Raw genomic sequence first — 26,332 nt, forward strand, 5'->3', positions numbered from 1 at the left:
CTTATTGAAATAGGATCCTAGCCTCCCACAGAGACTGGGAGATAGAGGCAGTATCTTCCTTGGCTCCTAGGTCCTGAAGAAAGGTATTTCTGGGTTGTAAGGTTGGAAAAAGGCTTTTAAAAACATTTACATCTTAAAGAGAAAGAGAAAGAATTTACAATTGCATGGTTTCTAAAGAGATGTTCTACGACTCCAGGGGCCTGAAGTCAGGAAGAAGCCTGTCTAAAATTTAGTCAAGCTGAGGGGAACATTAAGGTCTTGATCAACCTTATATTTTATCATTGCTTGTTATTGGAATCTTTCTTAGAAGGACAGGCATATTAATGTTTTCATTCATTTCCAAACATGTGAGAGTGATACAAATATGTGCAGGGAACAGATGATTTTCAAAATGATTTATTGAACAAAAGCTGAGAAGTAGACATGAACACACAGAAGAAGTGAGAGAGTGAAAAAAGCAGAATTTCTAGAATGGTCTCATTTCTGAAGTGTGACTGCAGTCCACTCTTGAGGCGATATTGGTAAAAATTAAGATGAGAAGTTTAATATTTAGGGAAATTACGACCTAGAAAAAATGTTGAGAAATATAAAATTAATTTCTGTAATCCTATAAACATTATCTAGTTGGCTTAAAACTGCTGTTTTTCATTAATTACATGAAATATATTTAGTCTATATACCCTTCCCTGCCCCAGTACTACTCTTGTTTTCATGACAGCTCATGATTCTGTTGTAAAATAAAATGTAACTAGTCAGATAGTCTGTTTAAAGCATAGCTAGTTGCTATGTTTAAAGCTTATTTCATCATTATAACAACCTAGAATGCTTTCATCCACCTTTAAAAAAATTGTAAACACCCCCCCAATCAAAAACCTTTATACAAAAATTTGATATTATGTGTTTCAGCAATTCTTTCTCTGAGATAGTCTTAGATAGGCCCCTTGTATCTTAGAGTTTTAGATCATCTAATCTAGACTAGTTGTTTCACTGTTATATTTTGATAAAAGTTTATTTTATAAATTTTTCTAATTTTTTTCTTCTCCATGGATTTTCCTTATTAATCATAGCAGTATTTCCTCATTTCCATCTGAACTTAACTGAGGTGACACCGAAGTTCATGTATTTACAGTAAATTGATTGTGATACTCATTCTTGTGTTTGAGCTTATATACTTGTCAGTTTTCCTTCCTGAAATACTGTTTGGGTCTTTTTACATTATAACCTCATCAGGCTCCCTTTCACTCCCCAAGAATTTTATTTAAAAATGTATAGTTCTAGAATGTTAGAACTGAGTAATTTTTAGTTTGAAAAAGAAACAAAGTGACTGTGATTCAGCTGCCTACTAAACTGTCTGTTGGGATTAATTCTAGAGTTCTAAGCTTTCTGACTATTAGTTTAAGTATTAAGATATGTGGATTCTATTCCTGGTTTTGCCACCATGTGTTCTGCATTTGAACCAGTTCATACTTCTGTATCCTGTATGCAAAATGAGAGACTGTCTGCTCTCTTTCATAGAATTGCAAAAATTCAAAACTTATGCATATCAAGAGTAACTAGTTATTAAGTAAGGTGTTTAAAGATATATAGAGCACTACTGAATTTTTGCCTGCAGTGATTTACCTGTTATCAAGATGCTTGAGATGTACCACGGCATTGCTTTCATTATGGGGAAGGATTGGTAAGGCTGGTTGTAGGTATACTGGCTGTAGTCATAGTAGCAGATGGTGGCTGTGTGCTGCTGTCAACAGCAGAGGTGGTTCCAGCTGAGGCTGCAAATGTGGAAGCCTCAGGGGGTTGTGTGGATTGTGCAGAAGGAGTCGTGGCAGCATCAGTAGTATCATCTGCTGTGGTATCAGTGACCTCCTCAGTGGGGGCAGTTGTTGCAGGTTCTGGGGTGGTAGGGTCCAGTACAGTGGTTAAATCTTCAGATATAGTGGTGGAAGTGGAACCCAATGGAGTTGTAGTGGCAGCTGTCTCTAAAGATTCAGTAGTGCCCTCCTCCCCTGGAGATGCAGCTTCAGTGGTTGAAGAAGTAGGTTCAGCAGGGGTAGTGGTGGCTGCTACACTCATACTAGCAGTAGTTGTAGCATCTGTGGCATCTGAAGCTGCTATAGGAGTTGTGGTTGCAGATGATGTAACTGTTGCAGTAGTAGCAACAGATGTAGTGCTGGCTTCTAAGGTTGTGGAGTCACCTGAACCGGTTGTGGCACCTTCAGCTGGAGCGGTGGTAGCTGTAGTGGTTCTATCTGCTGACTCAGTGGTGGTCTTATCCCCCAGAGTTGTAGCATCAGGAGTCTGGGTGGTAGCTTCACTGTTGGTCAGGGCACCAGAGTCAGTAGTAGAGGGAGCACTTGGTACAGTTGTGGTGGCACCAGAAGGAGATGTGGTACCAGTGACTGAAGGTGAGGTGGTAGCACTTGTGGTGGCATCAACGCCTGGAGTTGTGGAGGCTGCTATGTTTGTGCTGGTTGCTTCTCCAGTTATTGTGGTTGTAGCTGAAGCAGTTGTACTCACAGCTGGAGATGTGGACTCCGCTGGTGATGATGTCGGGTTAGCTGTTGGGGTTGTGGCATCAGCAGGTGCAGTTGTGGCAGCTTCAGTGGTTGTGTCTTCTGTTGGTTCAGTGGTAGCTTCTTCCCCTGGTGTTGTAGCATCAGGCGTCTGGGAAGTGGCTTCACTGTTAGTCAGGGCACCAGATTCAGTAGTAGAGGGAGCACTTGGTACAGTTGTGGTGGCACCAGAAGGAGATGTGGTACCAGTGACTGAAGGTGAGGTGGTAGCACTTGTGGTGGCATCAACTCCTGGAGTTGTGGAGGCTGCTATGGTTGTGCTGGTTGCTTCTCCAGTTATTGTGGTTGTAGCTGAAGCAGTTGTACTCACAGCTGGAGATGTGGACTCCGCTGGTGAGGATGTCGGGTTAGCTGTTGGGGTTGTGGCATCAGCAGGTACAGTTGTGGCAGCTTCAGTGGTTGTGTCTTCTGTTGGTTCAGTGGTAGCCTCATCCTCTGGGGTTGTAGCTCCAGTGGTAGCCTCATCCTCTGGGGTTGTTGCTCCAGAAGCCTGAATGGTTGTTTCACCCACACTGGTCAGCACAGCTGGTTCAGCAGTGGAGGCTGAAGTCACAGGGGTGGAAGTAGTAGCACCTGCTATGGTTGTGCCAGCAGCAGCAGTTGTAACACTGGTGGCTGAGGTTGTGATTGGACCATTGGTGGTCACATCCAGTCCTGGGGTTGAAGAGGCTGCTGCAGTTGTGGTGGTGATTGTTCCCCCAGATGTTGGGTTTGAGGATCCAGCAGTTGTAGTAGCAGTGAGTGAAAAGTTTGTTTCTGGGGTTGTGGAGTCCGTTGCCCCAGTTGTTACCCCGCTTGGTGAAGTTGTGGTGGCAGCTGCAGTGGTTGTGTCATCAGCTGTTTCAGTGACTTCCTCACTCACCGGGGAAGTAGCTTCAGTGGTTATGTCATCGGCTTGTTCAGTGGTCGTCTCAGCCACTGGTGGGGTGGCAGAACTTGAGGCAGCTACGGTGGCAGTACCAGGTGCACTGGTGGTTGTAGAACTTGGTGCAACTGTGGTTGCAGAACTTGGTGCAGCTGTGTTTGTGGCACCAGATGAAGCTGTCATTGTGACAGAACTAGAAGCAGTGGTAGAAGTTCCGAGTATTTCTGTGGTAGCAGAAGCAAGAGTTGTGGTAGCACTGGGTGATGATGCGGTGGCACCAGTGCTAGTGGCACCAATCCCTAGAGTTATGGGGGGTGTTGCACTTGTGGTACCAACATGTGTGGGGGTTGTGGCTGCAGTCGTGATGGCAACAGTAGCAGGGGGTGTGTTTGCTAAAGTTGTAGTGACAACTTGAGTGGTGGAACCATCTGTTGCTGGGAGAGTGGCGTCTTCTGCTGTGTTTGCTTCAGCTTCTGAGCTCTCCGTGGTAAAATCGGGTGCTGGGGCAGTTGCGGAGGCAGCATCTGTTGCTGAAGTAGTAATTGATGTCACTTGGACTGTGGTGGCAGCCAGAGTTTCAGGTGTTCTGGTGGTTGCATCTGATCCCTTAGTTGCAGTGGCAGATGTACGAGTTGGGGCAATGGAAGTAGACATTTTGCTATTGGCTGTAGTGCTAGTGATGGTGGCTAAATTAGTAATAGCTACAGGTGTTGTGGTAATTGCATTGGTTGGGCCACCAGTTGTAATGTCTTCTGTTCCTGTTGGCCTTGTGGGACGTTTTGGTTTACGACAGGGTGGCTTATGAGACAAATGAGGTCGGTGATGCTGCTGCTGGTTTGCATGGGGATGTTGGACACTTGGCCGTGGTTTTGGTGGAATTGGATAGATTTGATGAGCCGTTAGTGGACACTTATGTGGTCGATTTGGTTGTAGACAGGGATGGAATTTAGGTGGTACATGTAATGGAAATGGTTTTGTGACTTTGTTATGTGGTAGCTTTTTCTGTGGACTTTGAACAGACTTAGATCCTTTGCATTTAGATGATTTCAAGATTTTTTTGGCAGGTATAGATTTCCTTTTTTTTGGTTGTTTTACAGTTTTGCCTGCTACAGAAGGTGGTCTTTTTTTTCCTTTGAGGGGTTTAAGTTGATTTACACCTTTCTTAGGAGGTTTAGGCAGTCTTTTTTTGGCTTTACTTAGCCTCTTCTTTGCTGTTAGAGAGGTGGGCTGCCTTTTTTTAGATGGTTTTATGGATTTACTCTTTGCAAGAACTGCTTTCCCAGTACTTTTACCTGCTGTGGGCTTTTTCTGTGTAGATTTCTTTTGAATTTTCTTCTTGGCTGGAGATCTTTTTGGTCCGGCTTGAGCAGATTTAGACCCATTGAGTAGTTTTCCAGCAGCTGGTTTAGATTTTTTTAGGCTTTTCTTTTTGGCCAGAGTTTTTCTGAGAGCTGGAGATTTGCCGCCTTTTGTTTGTTTTGACTGCCTCTTGGCAGTTTTAGACGAGGAGCTTTTCACTTTATTTGGTCTTTTCTTGGAGGCTGGTTTTGTTTTTAGTACTGATTTCAGTGCTTTAGGTTGATTCACTTGTTTCTTGGCAGGTGAAGTAAAGTTTTTGGGTTTCTTTGACACTTTATTTTTGGCCTTAGATATTTTCTTTTTTGTTGCAACTTTTTTTGGCTGATTGAGCTTTTTCTTGGCAGATGTAGATGCTGTCTTTTTAGGTGTGGTTAGATTTTTCTTTTTGACTTTTAATACTGCTCTCGTTGCTGTTGCTGTGGCTGGCCCTTTTTTGACTGGCGTTAACTGTTTATTTTTTTGTTTCTTTAGACTTTTCTTTTTGGCTGAACTTTTTTTGGGGGCTGCTTTAACTGCTTTTGCCCGACTCTGTTTTTTCTTGGCAGGTGATGGCGGAGTCTTACGAGATTTAGTTGGTCTTTTCTTTGGAGCTGAAGAAGTTTTGGGGGAACTTTTTATTGTCGTGGACTTAGATTGTGTTTTGGATACAGACACGGTTAGTTTAGAAGTATTTTGAGATTTCTTCTTAGTTACTTTTCTTTTGGGAGTTGATTTAGTTGTGCGTTGTTTTACCCGTTTCTTAGCAGGCCTAGCCTGGATTTTCTTGGACTTCTGTGAACTTTTCTTTGAAGTTGAAGTTTGTTTTGATGCCTCCTTAGCCACTTTTGGGAGATTCAGCTGCTTCTTGGCAGAGGTGGGCAGGATTTTTTTAGATGCATTTTGACTTTTCTTTACAGATAGAGATGGTTTTGGTGCTGCTGCTGTCCATCTTAACTGTTTTTTGGCAGTTGTCTTCTGATTTTTTTTCGGCTGTTTTAAAATTTTACTTGTGCTCCGTGGAGTATTTCGTCTTGTTAAACCAGATGGAAGGGGGGTCAGGCCTTTCTTGGCAGAGGTCAATGTACTTTTCTTAGGCCTGACTTGTAGACTTTGCCTTTTTGATGTCAGGACAGGTTTTTTCTTTTTGCTTGATGTCCTAGGATTTAAAGGTAATTGGCTGGCTGCTTTCTGTGGCAGGGCAGGAGAGGCAGAGGCACGAGAACGGGGTTGAGGTTTCCTACTGACTTGCGTGGATGGAGATCTATTTTGTGAGGTCCTGGCAGGCGAACTTTGTACTGGTCGACTATTGATTGTCTTTGTTCTTGGCCGGCGCTGTGACGGCTGACTCTCGCTGAACTGTAGGAGGAGAGAATAGAAGATATTACCAAATGAAGTATTCATTCAATTATTAGAGAAGCTGTTCTGCTCTTTAGTTTAAAATGTGCTTTGGTTTTAAGTGAAATATAAATTTAGAATAAACTGCACTATAAATTTAAAAGAACAAGGCACTATATGTGGATAATTAGAGAAAATATCTCGGTGTTAACTTTTAGTATTTACTAAGGAAATCCAATAATATACAGAAATCTAATTTGGGGAAATCATTGGTTTCATAAAATACCCCGTTAAATATGAAAACTTGTTTTTTGCTTAAAAATTACAGGATGGAATCATTCTCATCTCCTTTAGGAATTAAGAAAAGAATCAAGTAATAAGGCAATCATGTTACATGAATCTCAGTGAAAGTACTGTAGCTAAATGCTACTTTAGAATTACACAGAAGTATTTGGTGTTGAATTCAGAAAGTTGGATATTAAAAACTGCAACAAAAAATGACCTTCTCTTGCTTGCAAAAGCTTTATCTGAGGAATTAAATCTCTGAGAAGAATATGACAAAGATACAATAATAACGGCCGAAAAGGAAAGGATCCTTGAACAGAGCATGGTTGTTAAAATATCACGGAACAGACACTTAAAGACCATCTGTAATTCTAAAAATAGTGGATACTATGCTCTGATTAAAGAGAGATGTAAGGAACTAAGTAAGTGGTATATAATTAAGTCAGAGGAGCAGAAAAAGGTAGTTTTGTTTTGTTTTTAAAGTAGGCGCCTCTACAAGCATGGAGTACAATGTGGGGCTTGAGCTCATGACTCTGAGATCAAGACCCGAGATGAGATCAAGGGTCAGACACAACCAACGGAGCCACTGAGGCACCCTGATTTGTTTTTGTTTTTGTTTTTTTAAACAAATAAAGATACACAAAACTCTGCAGGAGAGATAAAAGGGTAAAGCAAAAGGCCACAAAATTCAAAAGACCAAAGATCGTTCAAAGACGTACATAAAAACCTACTTGCACAAGCCATGTTTCAGATGAGTCAAATGTGTATAATAATTTCTAGTTCAGATATCAATAGAAGAGACTACCTTCTTTTAATTGTGTTTAAGTCTTGTGTGGAAGAACATGTTGTAGTTTTCGATCATGAGAACATAATAATAGACCCAGAAATTGAATGAAAAACAAACTTGAGACATGGGTGAACTCACCCTCTTTTTCACCTTCACAGGGGAATCTCCTTACAATGAGGTGGTGAGAGAAGTGGAAATCTTGGTCATTTCTTCACAAGTTTACTTCCAGTACTCCAGATTTATCTGGAGATTTTCTCCTCCCTTATCCTCCTCAGTTAGAGTCATTCTCTACCTCTTCTCTCCCTCTTAATTTCCCTTTCGCCTCTCCCTTAGCTTTGTTTCTTCTCCTCAAATTTCAGGTGATTTTTATGGTATTAAAAGTACAAGACAGTTGTTCCTACCCGTCTCATGTGACTCTGTCCTGTTTTTAAAAATACAATGCTGAGGGGCGCCTGGGTGGCTCAGTGGTTTGGGCTGCTGCCTTTGGCTCGGGTCATGATCTCAGGGTCCTGGGATCGAGCCCCGCATCGGGCTCCCTGCTCCGCAGGAAGCCTGCTTCCCTCTCTCTCTCTCTCTCTCTGCCTGCCTCTCTGCCTACTTGTGATCTCTGTCTGTCAAATAAATAAATAAAATCTTAAAAAAAAAATACAATGCTGAGTGAAATCAGTCAAGCAGAGAGAGTCAATTATCATATGGTTTCACTTATTTGTGGAGCATAACAAATAGCATGGAGGACAAGGGGAGTTAGAGAGGAGAAGGGGGTTGGGGTAAATTGGAAGGGGAGGTGAATCACGAGAGACTATGGACTCTGAAAAACAATCTGAGGGGTTTGAAGTGGTGGGGGGGGGTGGGAGGTTGGGGTACCAGGTGGTGGGTATTACAGAGGGCACGGATTGCATGGAGCACTGGGTGTGGTGCAAAAATAATGAATACTGTTATGCTGAAAATAAATAAATTTAATTTAAAAAAATGCAATGCCATAATCTCACTCTGAACCCCACCTCTGTGTCAGCTCTCAATTTTAGGTAGGTCTTCTTCTATTCGAATGTATGGAATCTTACCTGGAAACAAATGGCAAAGACCAGGATGAGCCCTGTCAGGACTGAAGTCTTCATCCTGTCCTTTTAACCCCTAGAAGTGAAGACACAAGAGAAAAGATTTATGTGCTTAACAATGGAAAAATAGATTTTACCAAACTGTCTAATGATAAAAAAATGAAAATTTTAGTAGCAAGTTTAAGAGTAAGGAAGGTGTTTTTTTTTCTCTAAAATTAAGCTCAAAATGTGGATGTGAAATGAATAGATGTCTGTGTATGTTTTGAAAACACTGTCATTATTTGAAACCAGTAAACATCAGGTCTTTCCATTTGGTATGCTAATAAGATGATGATTTTTCTTTAAATTCTCACTTGAAAGGAGACCATCATCTTCTATCAGGAGTTATAATAAGAAATCCCTCACCCATCCATTACCCACTACTGCATGTGTATTTACACACACACACACACACACACACACACACACACCCTACTTGTTCTCTTCCCCCAAATCCCATCATTTAGGAAAATCACAGCAGTCGTGACATAAAGAGAGTTCTAGGAAGGTACATGATGTGCTGGGTTGAGCGGCCAAGTTTTGGAGCTCATCTCCTATGTGCACAATGTATCGTTTTATTGCTTGGACAGATTCCATGGAATCCTGAGATTCTAGGATGTTACTTACTTTTGCTCTCCCCTTCCTCATTTTTATTTTTTTCGTCTAGAATCCTTTACCTGAAAATGTTTTAGAAACTCTTATTGTATACTTGCCTATTGATAATTCATTTTTAGATGATGTGCACATCACAATTTAAGTTATTGAATATATCAAGTCTATTTCTGGCCTGTGTTAGTCTAGTTTTTAAGAACCCCATGTTGTTGGGGCACCTGGGTGGCTCAGTGGGTTAAAGCCTCTGCCTTCGGCTCAGGTCATGATTCCAGGGTCCTGGGATTGAGCTCCACATCGGGCTCTCTGCTCAGCAGGAGCCTGCTTCCCCCCACCCCCTCTGCCTGCCTCTCTGCCTCCTTGTGATCTCTGTCTGTCAAATAAATAAAAAGAATCTTTAAAAAAAAAAAAGAAAAAAAAAACATGTTGTTCTTCCTAAAAGAAGACAGTTTTATGGGTGGATAATGTACAATATTTCCATGATATTGTATTATTAGGATGAGTATACAGGAAAAAAGACTTGTGATTCCAGAATTTTGTGAAAGGAAAATGGAAAATAAAGGCAGCCTGTACCTGCCTTAGGAATCACCTTAGGAAGCTCAGTATACATGAGCTGGTCTCTAGTAGCTCATGGATTGTGAGTGTGTGACGGGAGTCTGAACTGAGTCCGTTTCTGTCATCGTCTTCCTCCACAAAACCGTCTCTTCCTTGGGTCCCTATTTTAGTGAATGGCACAGCATTCACTTGTGTTAGCTTCAGCTAGAATCCCAAGTCAGTCTCGATTCTTCCTCTCATTCTCCTGAGTCCATCCATCACTGAAGCCTCTCTATATTTTACTTTCTAGACAGAGTTTTGAATCCGTTTTTTTCTCCTCATCTTCACCAACAGCATCCTAGCTAAGTTAGCATCAGATCTCACTTGAGCCACTCATTAGCTTAGCAAATATTATTACCTATTAAATAGTAGGCAGTGTTATAGAATATGGAGAGAGAGAGGAGTTCAGTTCAGTGTTCCTGACTTATTAAGCACAGAACCTCCCCCACCCACCTCCACCCCAGCAGCCCTCAGTTTGTTTCCTGAGATTAAGAGTCTGAGGGTTTGTCTCCCTCTCTAGTTTCATCTTGTTTCATTTTTCCCTCCCTTTCCCTATGATCCTCTGTCTTGTTTCTAGAATTCCTCATATCAGTGAGATCATATGATAATTGTCTTTCTCTGACTTATTTGGCTTAGCATAATACTCTTTAGTTCCATCCATGCTGTTGCAAATGGCAAGATTTCGTTTTTTAATGGCTACATAGTGTTCTGCTCTGTGTGTGTGTGTGTGTGTGTGTGTGTGTATGACATCTTCTTTATCCATTCATCTGTCGGTGGAATTCTGGGCTCTTTCCATAGTTTGCACAGCTTTGTTTTTAATTAACTATAGTAGCTGTGATTTTTCTAAAATATAAATCTGATTATTTTAGCTCCCTCATTAAAACCTTTCCCTCGTTTCCCATTGCTCTTATCCTCAAGCCTCCCCTACACTGAAAAAACATTCTTCAAGTGGCTCTCTAGGCCTTTTCCAGCCGCACCTCTCACTGATCTTCAGTCACATCTCTAGGTGTCACCTACATTGTGTGTGTGTGTGTGCGCGTGTGAGAGAGAGAGAGAGAGTGAGAGAGAGAGATACTCTTCTCTTTCTCAAAGGTCCTTACATATTCTGTTATACAATTCAATGTAAAAGGCTTTTTATTCCACCTGCTGGAACAACTCCAGTCCAAGTTAGCCAGTGATGTGTTTATTGTCAGTCTAATTCTGATCGGACAGAATGAAATTCTCTCCAGTGTTTGAAGGTCCTTTCCTCTTCTCTTGGCTTTTTTTTTTTTTTTTAAAGATTTCATTTATTTATTTGTCAGAGCAAGCACAAACAGGGGGAGCAGTAGGCAGAGGGAGAAGCAGGCTTCCTGCTGAGCAAGGAGCCTGATTCGGGGCTCCATCCCCAGGACCCTGGGATCATGAGCTGAGCTGAAGGCAGCTGCTTAACCACCTGGGCCACCCAGGCATCCCTTCTTTTGGCTTTTGTGAAACCACCTTATTCTTCCTACCTCTCTGAAGTTTTGCTTTGTTTTTAAGGTTTGTGGGTTTTTTCTTTTCCCTACTCACCCACATTATGATTCAGGCATCAGTCTTATTTTTCTCTCCCTCCTTAGCAACGTCTCTGTGTGATCTCCTGCCTCTACTTGGAAACAGCATCTATCTGTATGCTGACTTCTAAGTTTATTGATCAACATTCATATATCAAACTCTTTCATGGACGCCTCCATTTTGTTGTACCATTATACATTTAACCCAGCCTGTCTGAAATTGATTCGTTGGTGTCTGCTAGCCTCTTCTTGGTTAAGAAACCAGATGTTAACAGAGAAAAGATTTTGGAGTAAGAGCACCCTAGAAGCAGTGTCGTTATCCACACAATTACCTTGGGAGGGGTATCTCCTTTGGATCTTCGTGAGAACTTGCTTCGTCTTGACTCAGCAGTGCCTCTAAGACTTGATGCCTGCAGGGATAAAGAGAACTAATTGAATGGTTCTCCCATCTAATAAGGCAACCACGCCTTCCCTTTGCACCTCCTACTTTCTGCCTATTGGTTGTGGTACAGAGTAGGAGCTAGGGAAGAAATGTGTATAAGGAATTATTTCAATTTAATCTTCAAATATTTGCCCTTTGGATTTTCTGCTTGGGAACATTGAGAATTCTATCTTTTACTTTGAAGAGATGATGATAAAATCTGATGAGTTAACAAAATGCATAAATTAACACTATAGCTTATATGGATATCGTTCATTTTAAGAAATCGTTCTTATTTGCAGTTATAAAATAATTTACATATCGTCAAATGTTCCCCAATTTTTGGCATTAGAATGACTTTATTTTTGTAGTTTGTTTCAATATTTCAAAGTGTAATAGAATTGAAGAGGCGAATGTCTGAGAGAATGTAATAAGAGAATATAAATAATCTTTCCTTCACTGCGTTAAAACACTTTCACTTAACATGTAAACTCAAAGTGCCCATGTTAGGGAAATTTGTGAACTATGTTTACTCTGCTTTCTTTAAAAAAAAAAAATTATTTGTCAGAGAGAGAGAGAGAGAGATCACAGGAGACCACAAATAGAGCGAGTGGCAGGCAGAGGGAGAAGTGGGCTCCCCATTAAGTAAGGAGCCTGATGCAGGACTTGATCCCAGGACTCTGGGATCATTACCTGAGCTGAAGGCAGATGCTTAACCTACTGAACCCCCTAGGTGTCCCTCTAAATACTTTTTCAATTGCAGGTGACCATGCAGTGAGTAAATATAGATAATTTCCATTAGGCATACTTGCTTTTATTAATTTTATGTAGTTTTATATTATATATTTTTGTATTTGTTAATTTTATACTGGTTTATTTACCACTTTTATGTATTCATTTCTATTACACCACATGCCAGAACAAATGGCAAATCTACTAGCTCTGAAGAAGTGTAGCTGTGAGAAATCACCAGTATATTTGAGAAAAAAAATGCAAAAAAAAAAGTTTTAAAGGCAATCCTAGAATGGTGAAGAGAGCACTGAACCTGGAATCTGGAGATTTAGGTTTAACTCCTAGTTCTGTCATTTTATTTCTGTGGAACTCTGGTAAATTTATTTGCAAAGGCCATTTTCACATCTATAAGATGAGAATCAATCCCATTCTATTTACCTGCATGTGTTGCTATTACAATTAAATTAGAATATTCATTTACTTTGTAAGTTCTATAGCACTCTATGACAATATTGATTGTAATCTAACTTATTTGTATATAGAATTTTTATAACTTATTATTTATAGATGTATTTAATATAACTTTTAATCTCTGCATTACTGGATTTGAAATGGCAATTTTTAATTACTTGTTCATTCAACAGATACTTACTGGACATCCGTCTATAGAAGGCATTGTGGATTCAATAGGAAGAAGAGAGACCTAGTTTCTGCCCTGAGGGGCTAGGGACTTACTGGAAAGAAATGTTAACACAAACAAAAAAGAGTGACTTTGATCCATTGATATCTGATTAATAGAGAAGGCACACTTCCACGTAGCCATTTCTTTTGGACAAATTTTCTTCATTCAGTACCTTTTCTTCAAGAATCTTAGGAAGGTCAGAAGTCAGGGTTTGGCTGCTCTTGAATAGTTGGGCACCTGCATGGTAATTGATATCATAATAAGGGCTGTGCAATAACAATGCACAATATTGTCTTTTCTGAGAATTGAGGTAATCACTTTACAGTTAATAAAATTATATATACTTAATACTGATACACTGATTTGACTCGTAATAAGGTTGGCTTCCTTCTCTCTTATGTTTGTCATTACTTTGGAACATTAAACATAATACTCTCCTTTATGACGTCAGTATTATAGGTGTTCCAATTTATGGTTATTATTTTGATTGAATATTGGAATATGGTAGAAAGGACATTGGAAGCTAAGAACTTTGGTCTGCCTATTCCCTAAATTTGAGTTTATACTTAATTTTGTAAGGACAGCTCTTATATGGAAATCGCAACAAATAACATAAACTCTGTGTTTATTTAAAATTATTCATGCCTTCTTCAGGGTGAACTCAAAGATATTCAAGAAGTTTTAGAAAAGTAGACCAAGCTTCTTCCAGTCATGAATAAGATAAATTGCACAGTTATTAACGTGTTATTGATATAGAAGAAAAAGATTATTAATTATTTTACATTTAAACACCAATCAAGATTAAATAAATATAAAGTATCTGCAAATATTCTTATGAGGTTCTTGGGTATTAGCATGATCTTAGACATTTTCCTATCAGATTGTCTTGAAAAAGTAGGAGAATAATTATATGTGGTTCATATTCAGTCATTAGAGAAGGGAGTTTCAGATCAACTTGCCCATCTGATCTAAAATATAATGTTTAAAAAAGATCAAGACAATGTAACCTTTTAGAAATTTTTTTGGTTTTTTTTTTTTAGATTTTATTTTTATTTATTTGACAGAGAGAGATCACAAGTAGGCAGAGAGGCAGGCAGAGAGAGAGGAGGAAGCAGCCTCCCCGCTGAGCAGAGAGCCGGATGCGGGACTCGATCCCAGGACCCTGAGATCATGACCTGAGCTGAAGGCAGCGGCCCAACCCACTGAGCCACCCAGGCGCCCCACCTTTTAGAAAATTTGAAAGGAAAATAAACATACATGTTTTTGAAGAAAGGATAAAAGTGATTGGATAAATAGAAGCGATAGTCAGATTAATTACAAATAGTGGGTAGCCATTGAGAAATAGGTGAAATTTGCAGGTATAGTGTCATTTGAGGAACTAAAGTCTAATAAGTAGAGGTATCTTTATTCTGATATATATATATATATGTGCATATACATAGTCTACAAAATAGAATTTTTATTTCAGTTAATTTCAGTGTGAAATGTTTATGTTTTGTGTTTGTAATGATCTGATAATGCTCATCATTCTTCGCTCACAGTCATCATCATTCAACTCAGCATTATTACCGTGAACAACCTCAAAATATGACCTTTTCAAGGATTGCTCAAGCATGATTTCACACCATAGTTTATAATTTAAGGAAGTAAATGTTTGTTGAAGGAATAAATAAGTCAGAATTTAATATTTTAACACTTGATATGGTACTTGTTCTGTTGAAAAATCATATTTGAAACACCATACTTCAGTTAGAGTTTTGGAACTATTTGGGCTCTTAATTCAACAGTGTTGAAGAAAATTTACTTACAGTAAAGTAAAATTCACTTGTTGTAAAATAAGAAAAATCCATTATCTTGCCCCCAATCCCTATGACCTTATAATGTATAATGGCTTTATGCTATTTTCTTTTAAGAGAAATTTAGAGTTCATTTTTTGTGTTAATATGGTAATTTGTAATTACAGTTACAATATCATATTTCCCTTGACAGAAGAATTGTGTAGCTGCTCTTGGTTCTATATTAATATGTTTTTCCAATCCACACTCTTTTCTTATCATGCCCTTCATACCTAAATATTCATCTGTTCTTCCATTCTTATTTCATCTTGAGACTCAGAGAATGTCTTTCTCCCTTTGTTGTATGCTAGTACTTGCTAGTCAGCTGAATCTAGCAAGAAGTACGTAGGTCAGGAGCTCGGTGAGTCACTTCACACAGGTGAGCCTCCTGGGGCAGAGAGGAGGAAGTGGAGAGTGGAGCTGGAAGTACCGGGAGGAGATTCAGCACAGTCATGAAGTCATGCACGGGCCCTGCAATTTCCAGGTCATTCTGATATGCGTACCATTCCATGTCACACAGAATGATGGTTTTCCTCCTTTTACTTGAATAAATAGCAGTTTACCAAGAGCCAAAGTGACCATGGTCCTTTGTTGCTGAGGGGAACCAGCCCTTGCTCTTAACACTTGTTTGGAGAACCCAAACAGGAAATCCTTGGAGTATCCAATAATCAGCCAATCCACAGCTCAGGCAGACAAAAGAACATGGCTGATTTTAAAGTAGGAGGAACTTGATATCTAGATGAATTTGAATTAGAAGACACATCTAATTGACATCACAAACAAATTAGGCATTTGGTTTTCATGTTTTCTAAAAATAGGCCCAGGCACATTTCATAAAGAATAATTTTGTAAGGAGTGATGTTTTCTAGAGGTGCTACTTTGTAAATGTATAGAGGAAGGATGGTTAGGTCAACTAAAATTTCATAATTATTTAGGAATATCTCTCTATCCCATCTCAGGCATTAATGAACTGGCTTTCTTGCCCACCCGCCTCTCTGGGACTATGAACTTAAAATTAAACTGCAGACAGTAATGGTTAGTTAAGGTAGTTGCTCTGCATTGTCCATTTTCAGTTGAGCTATTGTTCTATACTTCGGTCCAAGCTAGCAGTGTTTTGCTACGATTCTTAAAAACTTGGAGTCTCTCATCAATCTATCAATTCACTTTTATATAACAGAATCTTCCACAAATCTCTTTAAGATAAGCTGACCCTAGTTTGGTCTCCTGCTAAGACTGCTGAAGAACAATACCCTTAAGCTTTCTAGAGGCTTTATGGCTTGATTAGATCTGTGAGGCATACACCTAATCTTTTTTTTTTTTTTTTTTTTAATTTAAGTATGGTTGACGCACAATGTTATATTAGTTTCAGGTGTCCAACATAGTGATTCAACTTCTCTGTATGTTATGCTGGGCTCACAAGTGTAGCTACCATCTGTCACCATACAATGCTACTATAAGACCATTCATTAGGCTGTGCATTTCATTCCTGTGACTTACTCATTCCCTAGCTAGAAGCCTGTTTCTCTCACTCGCTTTCACCCATTTTGTCCATTCCCCGCACCCCTTCCCTCTGGCAACCATCACTTTGTTCTCTCTATTTGTACGTCTGATTGTTTTTGTTTCTTCGTTTGTTTTGCTTTTTGGATTCCCCATATGATTGAAATCATATATGTTTGGCTTTCTTAGTCTGATATATTTCACTTAGCATAATACCCTCTAAGTCTACCCATGTTGTGCAAACAGCAATATGTCACACGCTTAATCTTTTAAAGGTCTCTCTGTGTGACCAAACGCTTAATCTTTTAAAGGTCTCTCTGTGTGACCAAATAGTACTTGGAAGTACATTTTGCTTTCTGAAATTTTAATAAAAGTTTGAAAAAGTTACATCCTTGGTTCACAACCGTATTTTCCTGACCATGCCTTGGACTTGAACATTCTTGCATTTCTATACATCCTCAACAAAGAGAATATAAAATTTAAAAATGATTGCCATTTACAATAATGTAAGAAATGAAATAAATATTAAATCTAATGATATGTTCAAGTTCTACACTGAAAATCATAAAATCTTATTTTATTAGTTTTCCTTTTTGGGAGTGGGGATGAGGGGCCAAGGGAAAATGAGAGAGAGAATCTTAAATAGGCTCTGTGCTGACAGAGCCCTCTGCAGGGCTCGGCCTCACAACCTTGGCCTCCCAAAATAATGACCTCCCGAAATCAAGAGTTGGACACTTAACTGACTGAGCCACAAAGGACCCCCCCCAAAACAGTAATTTCTTACATAACAGTTCTTAAAATCAGAAATCTGGTACAGGTATCACTAGACTACAACCACAATGTTGGTAGGCTACATTCCTTTTTGAAATTCTAGGGGAAAATTCATTTCCTGCTCATTTTGGTTTGTGACAGAATTTAGTTCCTTGAAATTATAGGATTAGGGGACCATTTTCTTTTGGCTGTGTCTGAGCACCATTGCTAGCTTTTCTGGTCCGATACATTTCTTGGCTCATGACCCCCTCCCTCTGTCCTCAAAGCGATGCAGTCCTTCTGGTGTCATATATCTCTTACCCACTGTTCTTTCTTTTCTACTTGTAGATTTATGTGATTAAATTGGGCTCACCTGGATAACCTGTGATAATCTCACCATTTTAAAGTCCTTAATCATATATGCAGAGTCCCTTTTGCTGTGGAGGGTAATTCATGAGTTCTAGGGAGTAAGGGATAGTCATCTTTGGGGCCATTATTCTGCCTATCATAGTTATTAAACAGAATTAAAAATAACCTAATAAAATGAAGCAATCTAACCATATTCATGAATTGGAAGATGATAGTCTAAAAATGTGGGGATCCTTGGTGGTTCAGTTAGTTAATCATCTGCCTTTGGCTCAGGTCATGATCCCAGGGTCCTGGGATTCAGCCCCGCATCAGGCTCCCGGCGAAGTGGGGAGTCTGGTGCTCCCTCTTTCTCTGCCCCTCCTCACCGCTTGTGCTCTCTCTCTCTCTTTCTCTCAAATAAATAAATAAATAAAATCTTTAAAAGATTACTCTAAAACTGTGAATTCATTTCTATTGTGAATCAAAGCCTGTGTGAGGCCTAAAATATTGTGGAAAAATTGATAAGAAATGAAGGAAAAGAAGAGAAGAACCTTGGAAAAATGGAGAGTTGTTTGAATGAATTTACACATGTTGTCAAAAGAGAAATCTATAGGAATTGTGAAAACAATGTCATTTTACCAAAAAAAAGATATGAAACTAGTAAATAATGGTAATTAAGCTGGAAAAGTGTAAGAAAGGCATTTGATGAGTCTTCCAAGAGATATTAAAGAAAAAATAGTGCTTTAAATGAAGGGACCCAGTCTCAGAAAAGCAAATAATAATATTGTTATATAATCTGTGTTTCTGAATAGTCTTGTTTGGGAAACTGGGTACTTGATGGGTGAGTAGAAGGTGTTTATTGGTCTTGGTTTTTAAGAGAGAATCATAGGAGCAATTCACTGAAAGCAAACAAGTCTGAGATATAATCCCTCTCCTGACTTAGTCTTTCAAGGACACTACATCCGTACATGTGTTCTGGATGGAAGATACGGAAATGGAAGGGAAGTGCAGGCCTTATTAATCTCACAGATTTAATCCCTCCTAACCTGCTTAAGAGAATTTCCCAAATCCTTCTGTGCTTTCTGTCCTGCTTTTCCTTTGAATTCTCTGCTTACTGTCCTCTCCCCCCCCCCCCCCACCCGCTTCTAATCCAAACAGGTAGTAACTAAGTTTATTCACTTCCAGTGTACGGAATCTTTGCAGAGAAACAAGTGGCCAGAATGAACCTAATCAGTGTTAAAGCTGTCATTTTGTCCTGATAGCCTATATAGGTTTCTAAGAAAGAGAATTCTAGTTTTTCTTTATGTTCTATATCTCTTATCTAGTTAGTTATTTATGTTCTGATCCCCTCTCAGAATTACTTTTTGAGAAAATCCTTCACTTTCTCACTCTTTGCTCTTTTAGTGCTTGTGATGATTCTTCATAATGATTTATCAAATTCATATGTGAGTGTATGTAATTGTATGTTTAAAAGCTGATTTCTGTCCTAGATTTTAAATTCTACAAGGGCAGAGATTGTGTTTATTTTGGTTAACAGTGGATCCCACTCAGTGCTTAGTGCACAGAAAGTCATACATAAATATTTGTGAAATGACTCTTGTGATGTTTATCACTGCAGATATGCAGAAGCCTAGTTCTCTTTCCTCAAATTTCATCCATTATGATGCATAACTAAACTTCTTGTGGGTAATCTTTTCAACTACCTCATCTCTGTTTCTTTCATGGATTTATATTGCTAGCATTTAAACGCGTTGAAAACCTTCCCTGTCTCCATCCGACATTCAAGCTCTGTTTACTGTCTTCTCTCTCTCCTTTGCTTCACTGTCAGTCTCCTTAGAAGACATCAGGCAATAATCTCAATTTGAACTTCTTCTTTAACACTCTATAATCTGCTGTATTCCCCACTTCCCTGAAATTGCTTGTCAGGTTTGAAGTTACTTGTCAAATTTGCTTGTGACATTTTTGTTACTAATAACAATGGATATTTTTTAGTTTATATTGTAGTTAACCATTTTTCAGTAGTTGATACTTTGACAAGATCGTTGCTTCCTTCTTGTCCTCTGTTGAATTACCCCTTCCTGGCTTTTCTCTTAATCCTCAACTTCCTTCTTGTTTCATTCCCTAAGAGACTGGTGTTCTATGAGATCTCACTGCATTTCTCCTACAGTCTCCTGTAGAATTCCTGCAAGTAGTCACACATTTCCTTGGTATTAACACCATCTGTATCGGATTCCTTCCAGGTCTCTTGTGAAGGATTCAGTGGCTTAATGAATGGTTTCTGTTGTTTTTATCATCGCTCTTCAGACCTGCTGTGTGCCCCAGTTGACCTCCTAACTTTTCCAGGCCTCTTTTCTTCTCCTGAGGGATTGGTAGAGAAGCTTATAAAGAAATCTGAACCAAGAATGTTCTAGAGCTGGGTTTATCTTACTAGAAATGCTGGTAGCTGTACTCTCCCTGGATCCTGATCCAGAACTGTTCTTTTTCAAACCTAAACCAAATGTCTTAATGCCTTTAGATGATTATAAGGGACTGAGTCATTTTTTCCTTTGATAAAGTAATTCAGTTTTTTTCTCGTCCCTCTAAATTTTCTGGGGTAGGTGGATGGTACTGTTGAGGATAGAGGACAACAGTTCATGTAGATGAGATAGCTCCAGGTTCATCTTGAAACAACAGCAACCATATAAGGAGGCAATTCCTAAAAAGGAGAATTTTTTTCTTTGCATATTCTTTCTCAAGACCATATGAATCCTTGCATTTGTTTAGTATAGAATGTGATAATATTATCTTGTAATTTCTAGACTGTCATTCTTTTAAAAAAAAATTTTATCAAAGAAAAACATTTAGTAACATAGTATTAATTATATAGTAATTAATACATATTTCTACAGTTTTAGTACTTCAATCAACTAATTTTGCATATTTTACTCCCATATATTTTTAGTAAAGCTGAATAATTAATGTATGAAAGTTATTCAAGGAAAAAACTACAATCAAAATTCTTCCAGTTGCTTAAAATGTGTTGGAATATTTTCTTAAATAATTTTATTTGGAAAAATATAGAGAACATCTTTGTCATCAACATGATAAGATGAGCATATCAGAATTATTTTATTAGTAACTACTTTAGAGTTTTTTGAAAATATTTTTAATTTTATGAAGTTTACTTTGCCTAGATATTTGTTATTTTATTCTCATTTACCATTTTTTCACATGTAAATATAAAATCATAAGCCAGGACAGATGGTAAAAAATTCTGTGCCTGAGGAAATGCAGGTGTGAGAATTAATGGGTGTATCTGAAAATTCATTGAAGAAATAACTTGTAGTTCTTGGATGGTAAATGAAGCTGTCCTTGGAAGGAGGAATTCTGTATTTTAATCTTGCTGCCACTTAGCAATTTGATGATAGGGAGATCATTTAACTCCATCTGTTAAAAAAGGATGATATTTTCCTAATTCACATTACAAAGTGTTCTTAGATTTAAATGAGGATGTTTAGTAATGAATAAAATACATTGTAAAGTTGTTTGTAAATCTGGTTAACAACCCTATCCATTTACATATTGAATTGAATTAGTAGCTGTTCACCTTAATTGACTTGAAGGTAAAAATATTGATTATATCTTTAAATCTCATACTTAAAGCATTTTTTATAATAAATCCCATTCATTCATTCAAAAATAGTGAATAATTTTTCTTTTATGCTGTGACTGGTACTGAGAGTACATCAAAGCCATGATTATGGCACTAATGAAAGATCAAGTGGAAGAGAATAGTCTCCTTTTTTTCAAAGGGATCACTTTTGGTAGACCCAGCATATTTCAACTGGGCAATTCCTCTGCTGTTAGAGGAACATGTCTTCTAATTCACCTTTGCTTCAGAAAGCCTTTTGATTTGAAAGTCTGTAGGATAATTAACAATGTAGTAAACATGTTAGTAACAGAACAATACATAATACTCTCTCTTCATGAGACTTGACATCATCAGTTCAAACTAGAAAGGTCACATACGCTTAAGAGTGTTACACTGATTTGACCCGTAATGTGATTTACTTTTTTTCGCTTATTAGTTTTCCATTTGCTTTAGAACACTAGTCACTATATATTCCTTTATGAAGTTCATAATTATAGTTTTGTTATTCAGATATTGTGACATAGCCAAAAGGATTGTTGGGTGAAAAGATTGTCAGACATCAGAAACACAAGTTGTTTTGTTTAATAACTTTCTAGAAAAGGTTCTTGATCTTTGCTTTAGCTGTTCCTCTGTGTAGCATGCTTTCTTTAACTTGGGGTTCACTTGGCTAACAATATTTGCAGTGGGAAAAAAATCCCTTGTTAACATTATATGTTTATCTTTGTTTAAATATTTTATTATTTCTTCCTTAATGTTAACACTTTCAGATATTTAATCAAAGATAACATATTCAATTTCTTATTAATAAAAATAATTAAAATAATAACTTAGAGTTTATTTAGAAACTCCTTAATATTGAAGTGTCCCAGGGCTTGTTGTTTTGATGCTTCCGTTTTCTATCTATAATAACTACCTTGCTAATCTCATCTAGTCTCACAGTTGTAAATGCCATTTCTATGGCATCAACTTCTAAATATATAATCTTGCTCTTCCTGACTTCCCTCCTATACGCCACACTTAAATATCCAACTCTGTCCTTGATAATGCTATTTAGATCACTGAGAAACATCTCTAAGTCTGATGCTTTCAAAATGGAACTCTTAATCTTCCTTAAACTATAATCAACACCTGCTAGATTTTTAGCTTTCACCATCTTTTCAGCTTTTCAGACCAAAAATCTGGGTCATTGTGACCCTCTCTTTACCTCATACCTCATATCTAGTCAATCAGGAATTCCTTTAAAGAGTATCTAGGATCTTTCTTCTTTTTGCCTTCCTCATCCAAGCCACCATCATTGGCTTGGAGAATCTGGTTTATATTAATGGTCTTCTAATTGGTCTGTGCCAGACCAAGTTCTCATAGCAAGGATGTGATAGTTTTAGGTCAAACCATTTCACTGCTTATATTTGCCACTAGTTGTTTATAGCATTCCAAAATCAGAATATAAGATGTTTGTAAAATATCTATGACAAATGTCTTTATATAATGCTGTGTTGCTTTCATTCGTTTCATGTCTAGGAATATATCCCATAGAAATGAATTTGGATCCCAGCAATGTGTGTCATACAGCTGTTTGTAAAAGAAAAAAGAGAAAATATATCTACCTAAAAATAAAATTGGTTACATAAATTATGATGCACTAATAATATAAAGCCTTTTATATATGATGTTGTTTAATGACACAGAACTTGTCCTTATATGTAGAGACCATATTTTATAGCAGTGTGAGATATACACGTTTGGATTAGAAGACCATTTTTCCTCCCTCTGGGAGGAAGGGTAATTGTGTTTTGTTTGTTTTTCCTATTTCCTAGAATTTCAAAATAAATGACTTCTCTTCAAATAATATTTAAAATTAAAATATAAATGACATAAAATACTAATTTTAGTTTAATCCAGTTATTTAAAATTCCTTTACTCTGGGATTCCTGGGTGGTTGTCAGTTAAGCATCGGCCTTTGGCTCAGGTCATGATCCCAGGTTTCTGGGATCAAGTTCCACATTAGGCTCTTGCTCCAGCTGGGAGCTGCCTTCTGCTGCCTTCCACTCCCCCTGCTTTTGCTCTCTCTCTCTGATGAATAAATAAATAAATACTTTAAAAAATAGATAAAATTTCTTCACTCGAAGATTAACTTGCTTTCAGAAAGTTTTATTGAAGGTAATGAGTACTCTTGAGAAACTTGAAAGTACACTGACAAAATGCAGGGAAAAGTCTTATGGTCCTAAAAATATATCACATTTAAATTGAAGACCAGTGCTGCTGAATCACTGAGAACGTTTATCAATATCTAAAATGCTAGGTTGAGCTTGAAGAAAACTTGGAAGAAAATATAGAAAAAAAATCATGCTTCAATAAACTTAGAACTATTTCTTTATGCTTTTCTATTACTTATGTAGGTTCTTTAAAGATTCCAATATTGATTATGATATTTTGTTTCTCCCCTCTTGTTATATAATATTAAGATACTTAGATAAAAATGACAGGATCTTTAAATGCATGTGTTATTATAGTATGTCTATAAATTAGAAGATACTAGTAATATTTCTTAATCTGACATTAATACAGATTTTTTAACTTCCACTCCTGGAAAACTAAACAATTTAGAGTATGCATTTCTTTTTATATCTTTTCATCCTCACTACTGTATCTTCTTCTGTCTCAAACTACAGTGTTTTAATATTACCTCAACATTTTACAGTTTTATTGAATAACTGCAAATTTCTAATGATAATAGATTTTTCTAATGCAGTATCACATCTTTCATTATATTTCCAGTATTAGCTACTGTTTTTATTTTTTTAAAGATATATGCACCCTATTGTTTATTGCAACATTATTTATAACTGTCAAGAAATGGAAGTAACCTAAGTGTCCATCAATAGAAGGATGGACAGAAACAATGAAATCTTGCCATTTGTAATGACCTGCATATAACTAGAGGGCATTTTGCTAAGCAAAACCAGTCAAACAGAGAAAGATAATCATCACATGATCTCCTTATGTATGGAATTTGAGAAAAAAACAGGATCGTAGGGGAAGAGAGGAAATAATAGAACAAGATGAAATCAGAAAGGGAGAAAAACCATAAGAGACTCTTGTTCACAGGAAAACAACTGAGGGTTGCTGGAGGGAAGTGGGGGACTGGGGTAACTGCTGATGGACATTAAGGAGGGCATGCGATGCAATGAGCACTGGGTATTACACAAGACTGATGGATCACTGACCTCTAACTCAGAAACTAGTAATACATTATGTATTGAATTTAAACTAAAAAAATGAAAAAAAAATGAATGGGTAAGGAAAATGTGGTGTGTACATACAAACACACAAATGGAATATTATGCAGTCATAAAAAAGAGATAGTGCCTTTTGAGACACCATGGATGAACCTAGAGAGTATTATGCTAAGTGAACTAAGTCAAAATGAGAAAGATGAATATCATATGAATCTACTCCATAAGTGGAATCTACCAAAGAAAAAGGAATAAACAAAAAGTACAATCAACAACTGATGGACACCAGAAGGGAAGGGCGTGGGAGGTTTGGGCAAAATTAGCTACTGTGTTTAATTATTCAGTGTCATAGTTCTCAGAAGCATTCTCTGAGCTTCATAAAGAATCATGGAAAACTCAATTAATTATTTGCCAAGTAAGATAGTTCATGATAAAATTTCACTCAAGTAAAAAAAAAAAATATATTTACAGATTATAAAATGAAAAGAGTATTGAGCATCTTAACTGACACCAGGAATGAATATTTTAAATTGGACATTGAGGTTGACTGGCTCTTCTGGTCGGTGGACAGGCACGCTGTGGAGCCAGACATACTTGAGTTCCATCCTAGCTGCCCTGCTTAGTAGCAGTGTGAACTTGCAAAAACAGCTTCCTTCTCCATGTCTTAGTTTTTTCTGTAAAATGGGCATAGTGATAATTCTTATTCCATAGGGTTGTTGTAAGGATTAAATGAATAAATATATGTGAAATACTGGGATGTCTGGGTGACTCAGTTGTTAAGCGTCTGCCTTTGGTTCAGGTCATGATCCCAGGTTCTGGAATTGAGCCCCACATTGGGCTCCCTGTGCAGTGGGAAGCCTGCTTCTATCTCTCTCTCACTCCTCCTGCTTGTGTTCCCTCTCTCACTGTGTCTTTCTCTGTCAACTATATAAATAAATCTTTAAAAAGATTATATATATATATATATATATATATATATGAAATACTTACTATAGTGCCTAGCCCATAGTAAGCACTGTGGAGGTGTTAGCTATTATTATTATTAGTAGTAGTAGTAGTAACATGGTAGTAATGCAGCAGCAGGGTATGTTCATATGTTCTATTAATTGGGGTTTGGAGAACTACAGAACTTTGGAATAATGGCCCTCAAAATTGAAAAGTATATTGGCAGATGAGGTTGGAAAGCAAAGTAGATTTTATGAGATATTATAAATCAGCATATGCTTCCATATAGTCTTCCATAATTATCTCCCAAGTGATGCATCTTTTTTTAATGGGGTTTCAAGTATTGCTCTGTACAGTAGTAGAAGATTACAGTAAATTATTTTGTGTATCAGCAAATCAATAGAGGGTTTAAAATGAAAATTTATTAATTAACTGTTACAGTGCTACATATTTGGGTCTCTGGCTTGGTTCTTGATATATACTCTTGAGCACACCTTTTTACAAGCTGTGATTATAGCATTATCCACTGCATGTATTATATTAAAATATAATCATCACTGGGTTATCACTATTTGGAGATGCAGCGATTATTTCTTTTTCAAGAGTGCTGTCAGCTTTGAGGAAAATGTGAAAATCTATATGATCATCATCACCATTAGTGCTGAACTTATTAAAAATTTTTCTTTAAAGTAACTATCTGAGGTGATGGATGTGTTAATTAACTTGATTGTGGTAATTATGTCACAATGTAGGAATGTATCAAATTAATGCATCATAAATTTTAAATATATACAATCGTGTTTGTCGATTATACCCCAGTAAAACTGGAATAAAGATCTTTTTACATTCCCCCTACCCTATTTGGAATTCATTTGCTAAATAACAAGTATACCTTTTTGATAAATCTGATCTTCGAATCATAATAATTAATACAGCATTTTACCTCTTCATATAACTTTGATTATATCTCATTAGCTTGATTATTTCATCTCATTTTTGTTTTTAATTCCTTATTAATATTGCTTAATTACAGTTTTGTCCCTTGGAAGAGTAATTGAATATTTTTGGCTAGACTTAAAATTAATTTTTGGTTTTGTTGTGTTCTACCAAGAGATCTCCTCTTGTAAGATTTCTCTGTTTTTAACATGTGGGGAAGTTATATCTGCGGCCAAATCTGTGCCCTGTGGGTACTTGAAATGATGCCATGCTCTCAGTTTTTAGGACCCAAAGGTGTACAATCTAGCTCAAAGAG

At 37.5% G+C, this 26,332-nt stretch overlaps 1 protein-coding gene across 1 annotated transcript; it reads right to left on the reverse strand.

Annotated features, from left to right (window-relative positions):
• Window positions 1-1,628: 1,628 nt before the first annotated feature.
• Window positions 1,629-6,174, reverse strand: LOC131834001 (mucin-2-like). Its single transcript, XM_059181540.1, has one exon. The coding sequence runs from the start codon at window positions 6,172-6,174 to the stop codon at window positions 1,663-1,665; it is 4,512 nt and encodes a 1,503-aa protein (XP_059037523.1). The 3' UTR covers window positions 1,629-1,662.
• Window positions 6,175-26,332: the final 20,158 nt, after the last annotated feature.

This window comes from Mustela lutreola, chromosome 1 (assembly GCF_030435805.1).
Source record: "Mustela lutreola isolate mMusLut2 chromosome 1, mMusLut2.pri, whole genome shotgun sequence".
In the NCBI taxonomy this organism is placed as follows: Eukaryota; Metazoa; Chordata; class Mammalia; order Carnivora; family Mustelidae; genus Mustela; species Mustela lutreola.

Bases quoted from the DNA above. Each gene is read 5' to 3' on its own strand.
- LOC131834001 (XM_059181540.1), bottom strand. From the start codon at position 6,174: ATGAATACTTCATTTGGTAATATCTTCTATTCTCTCCTCCTACAGTTC.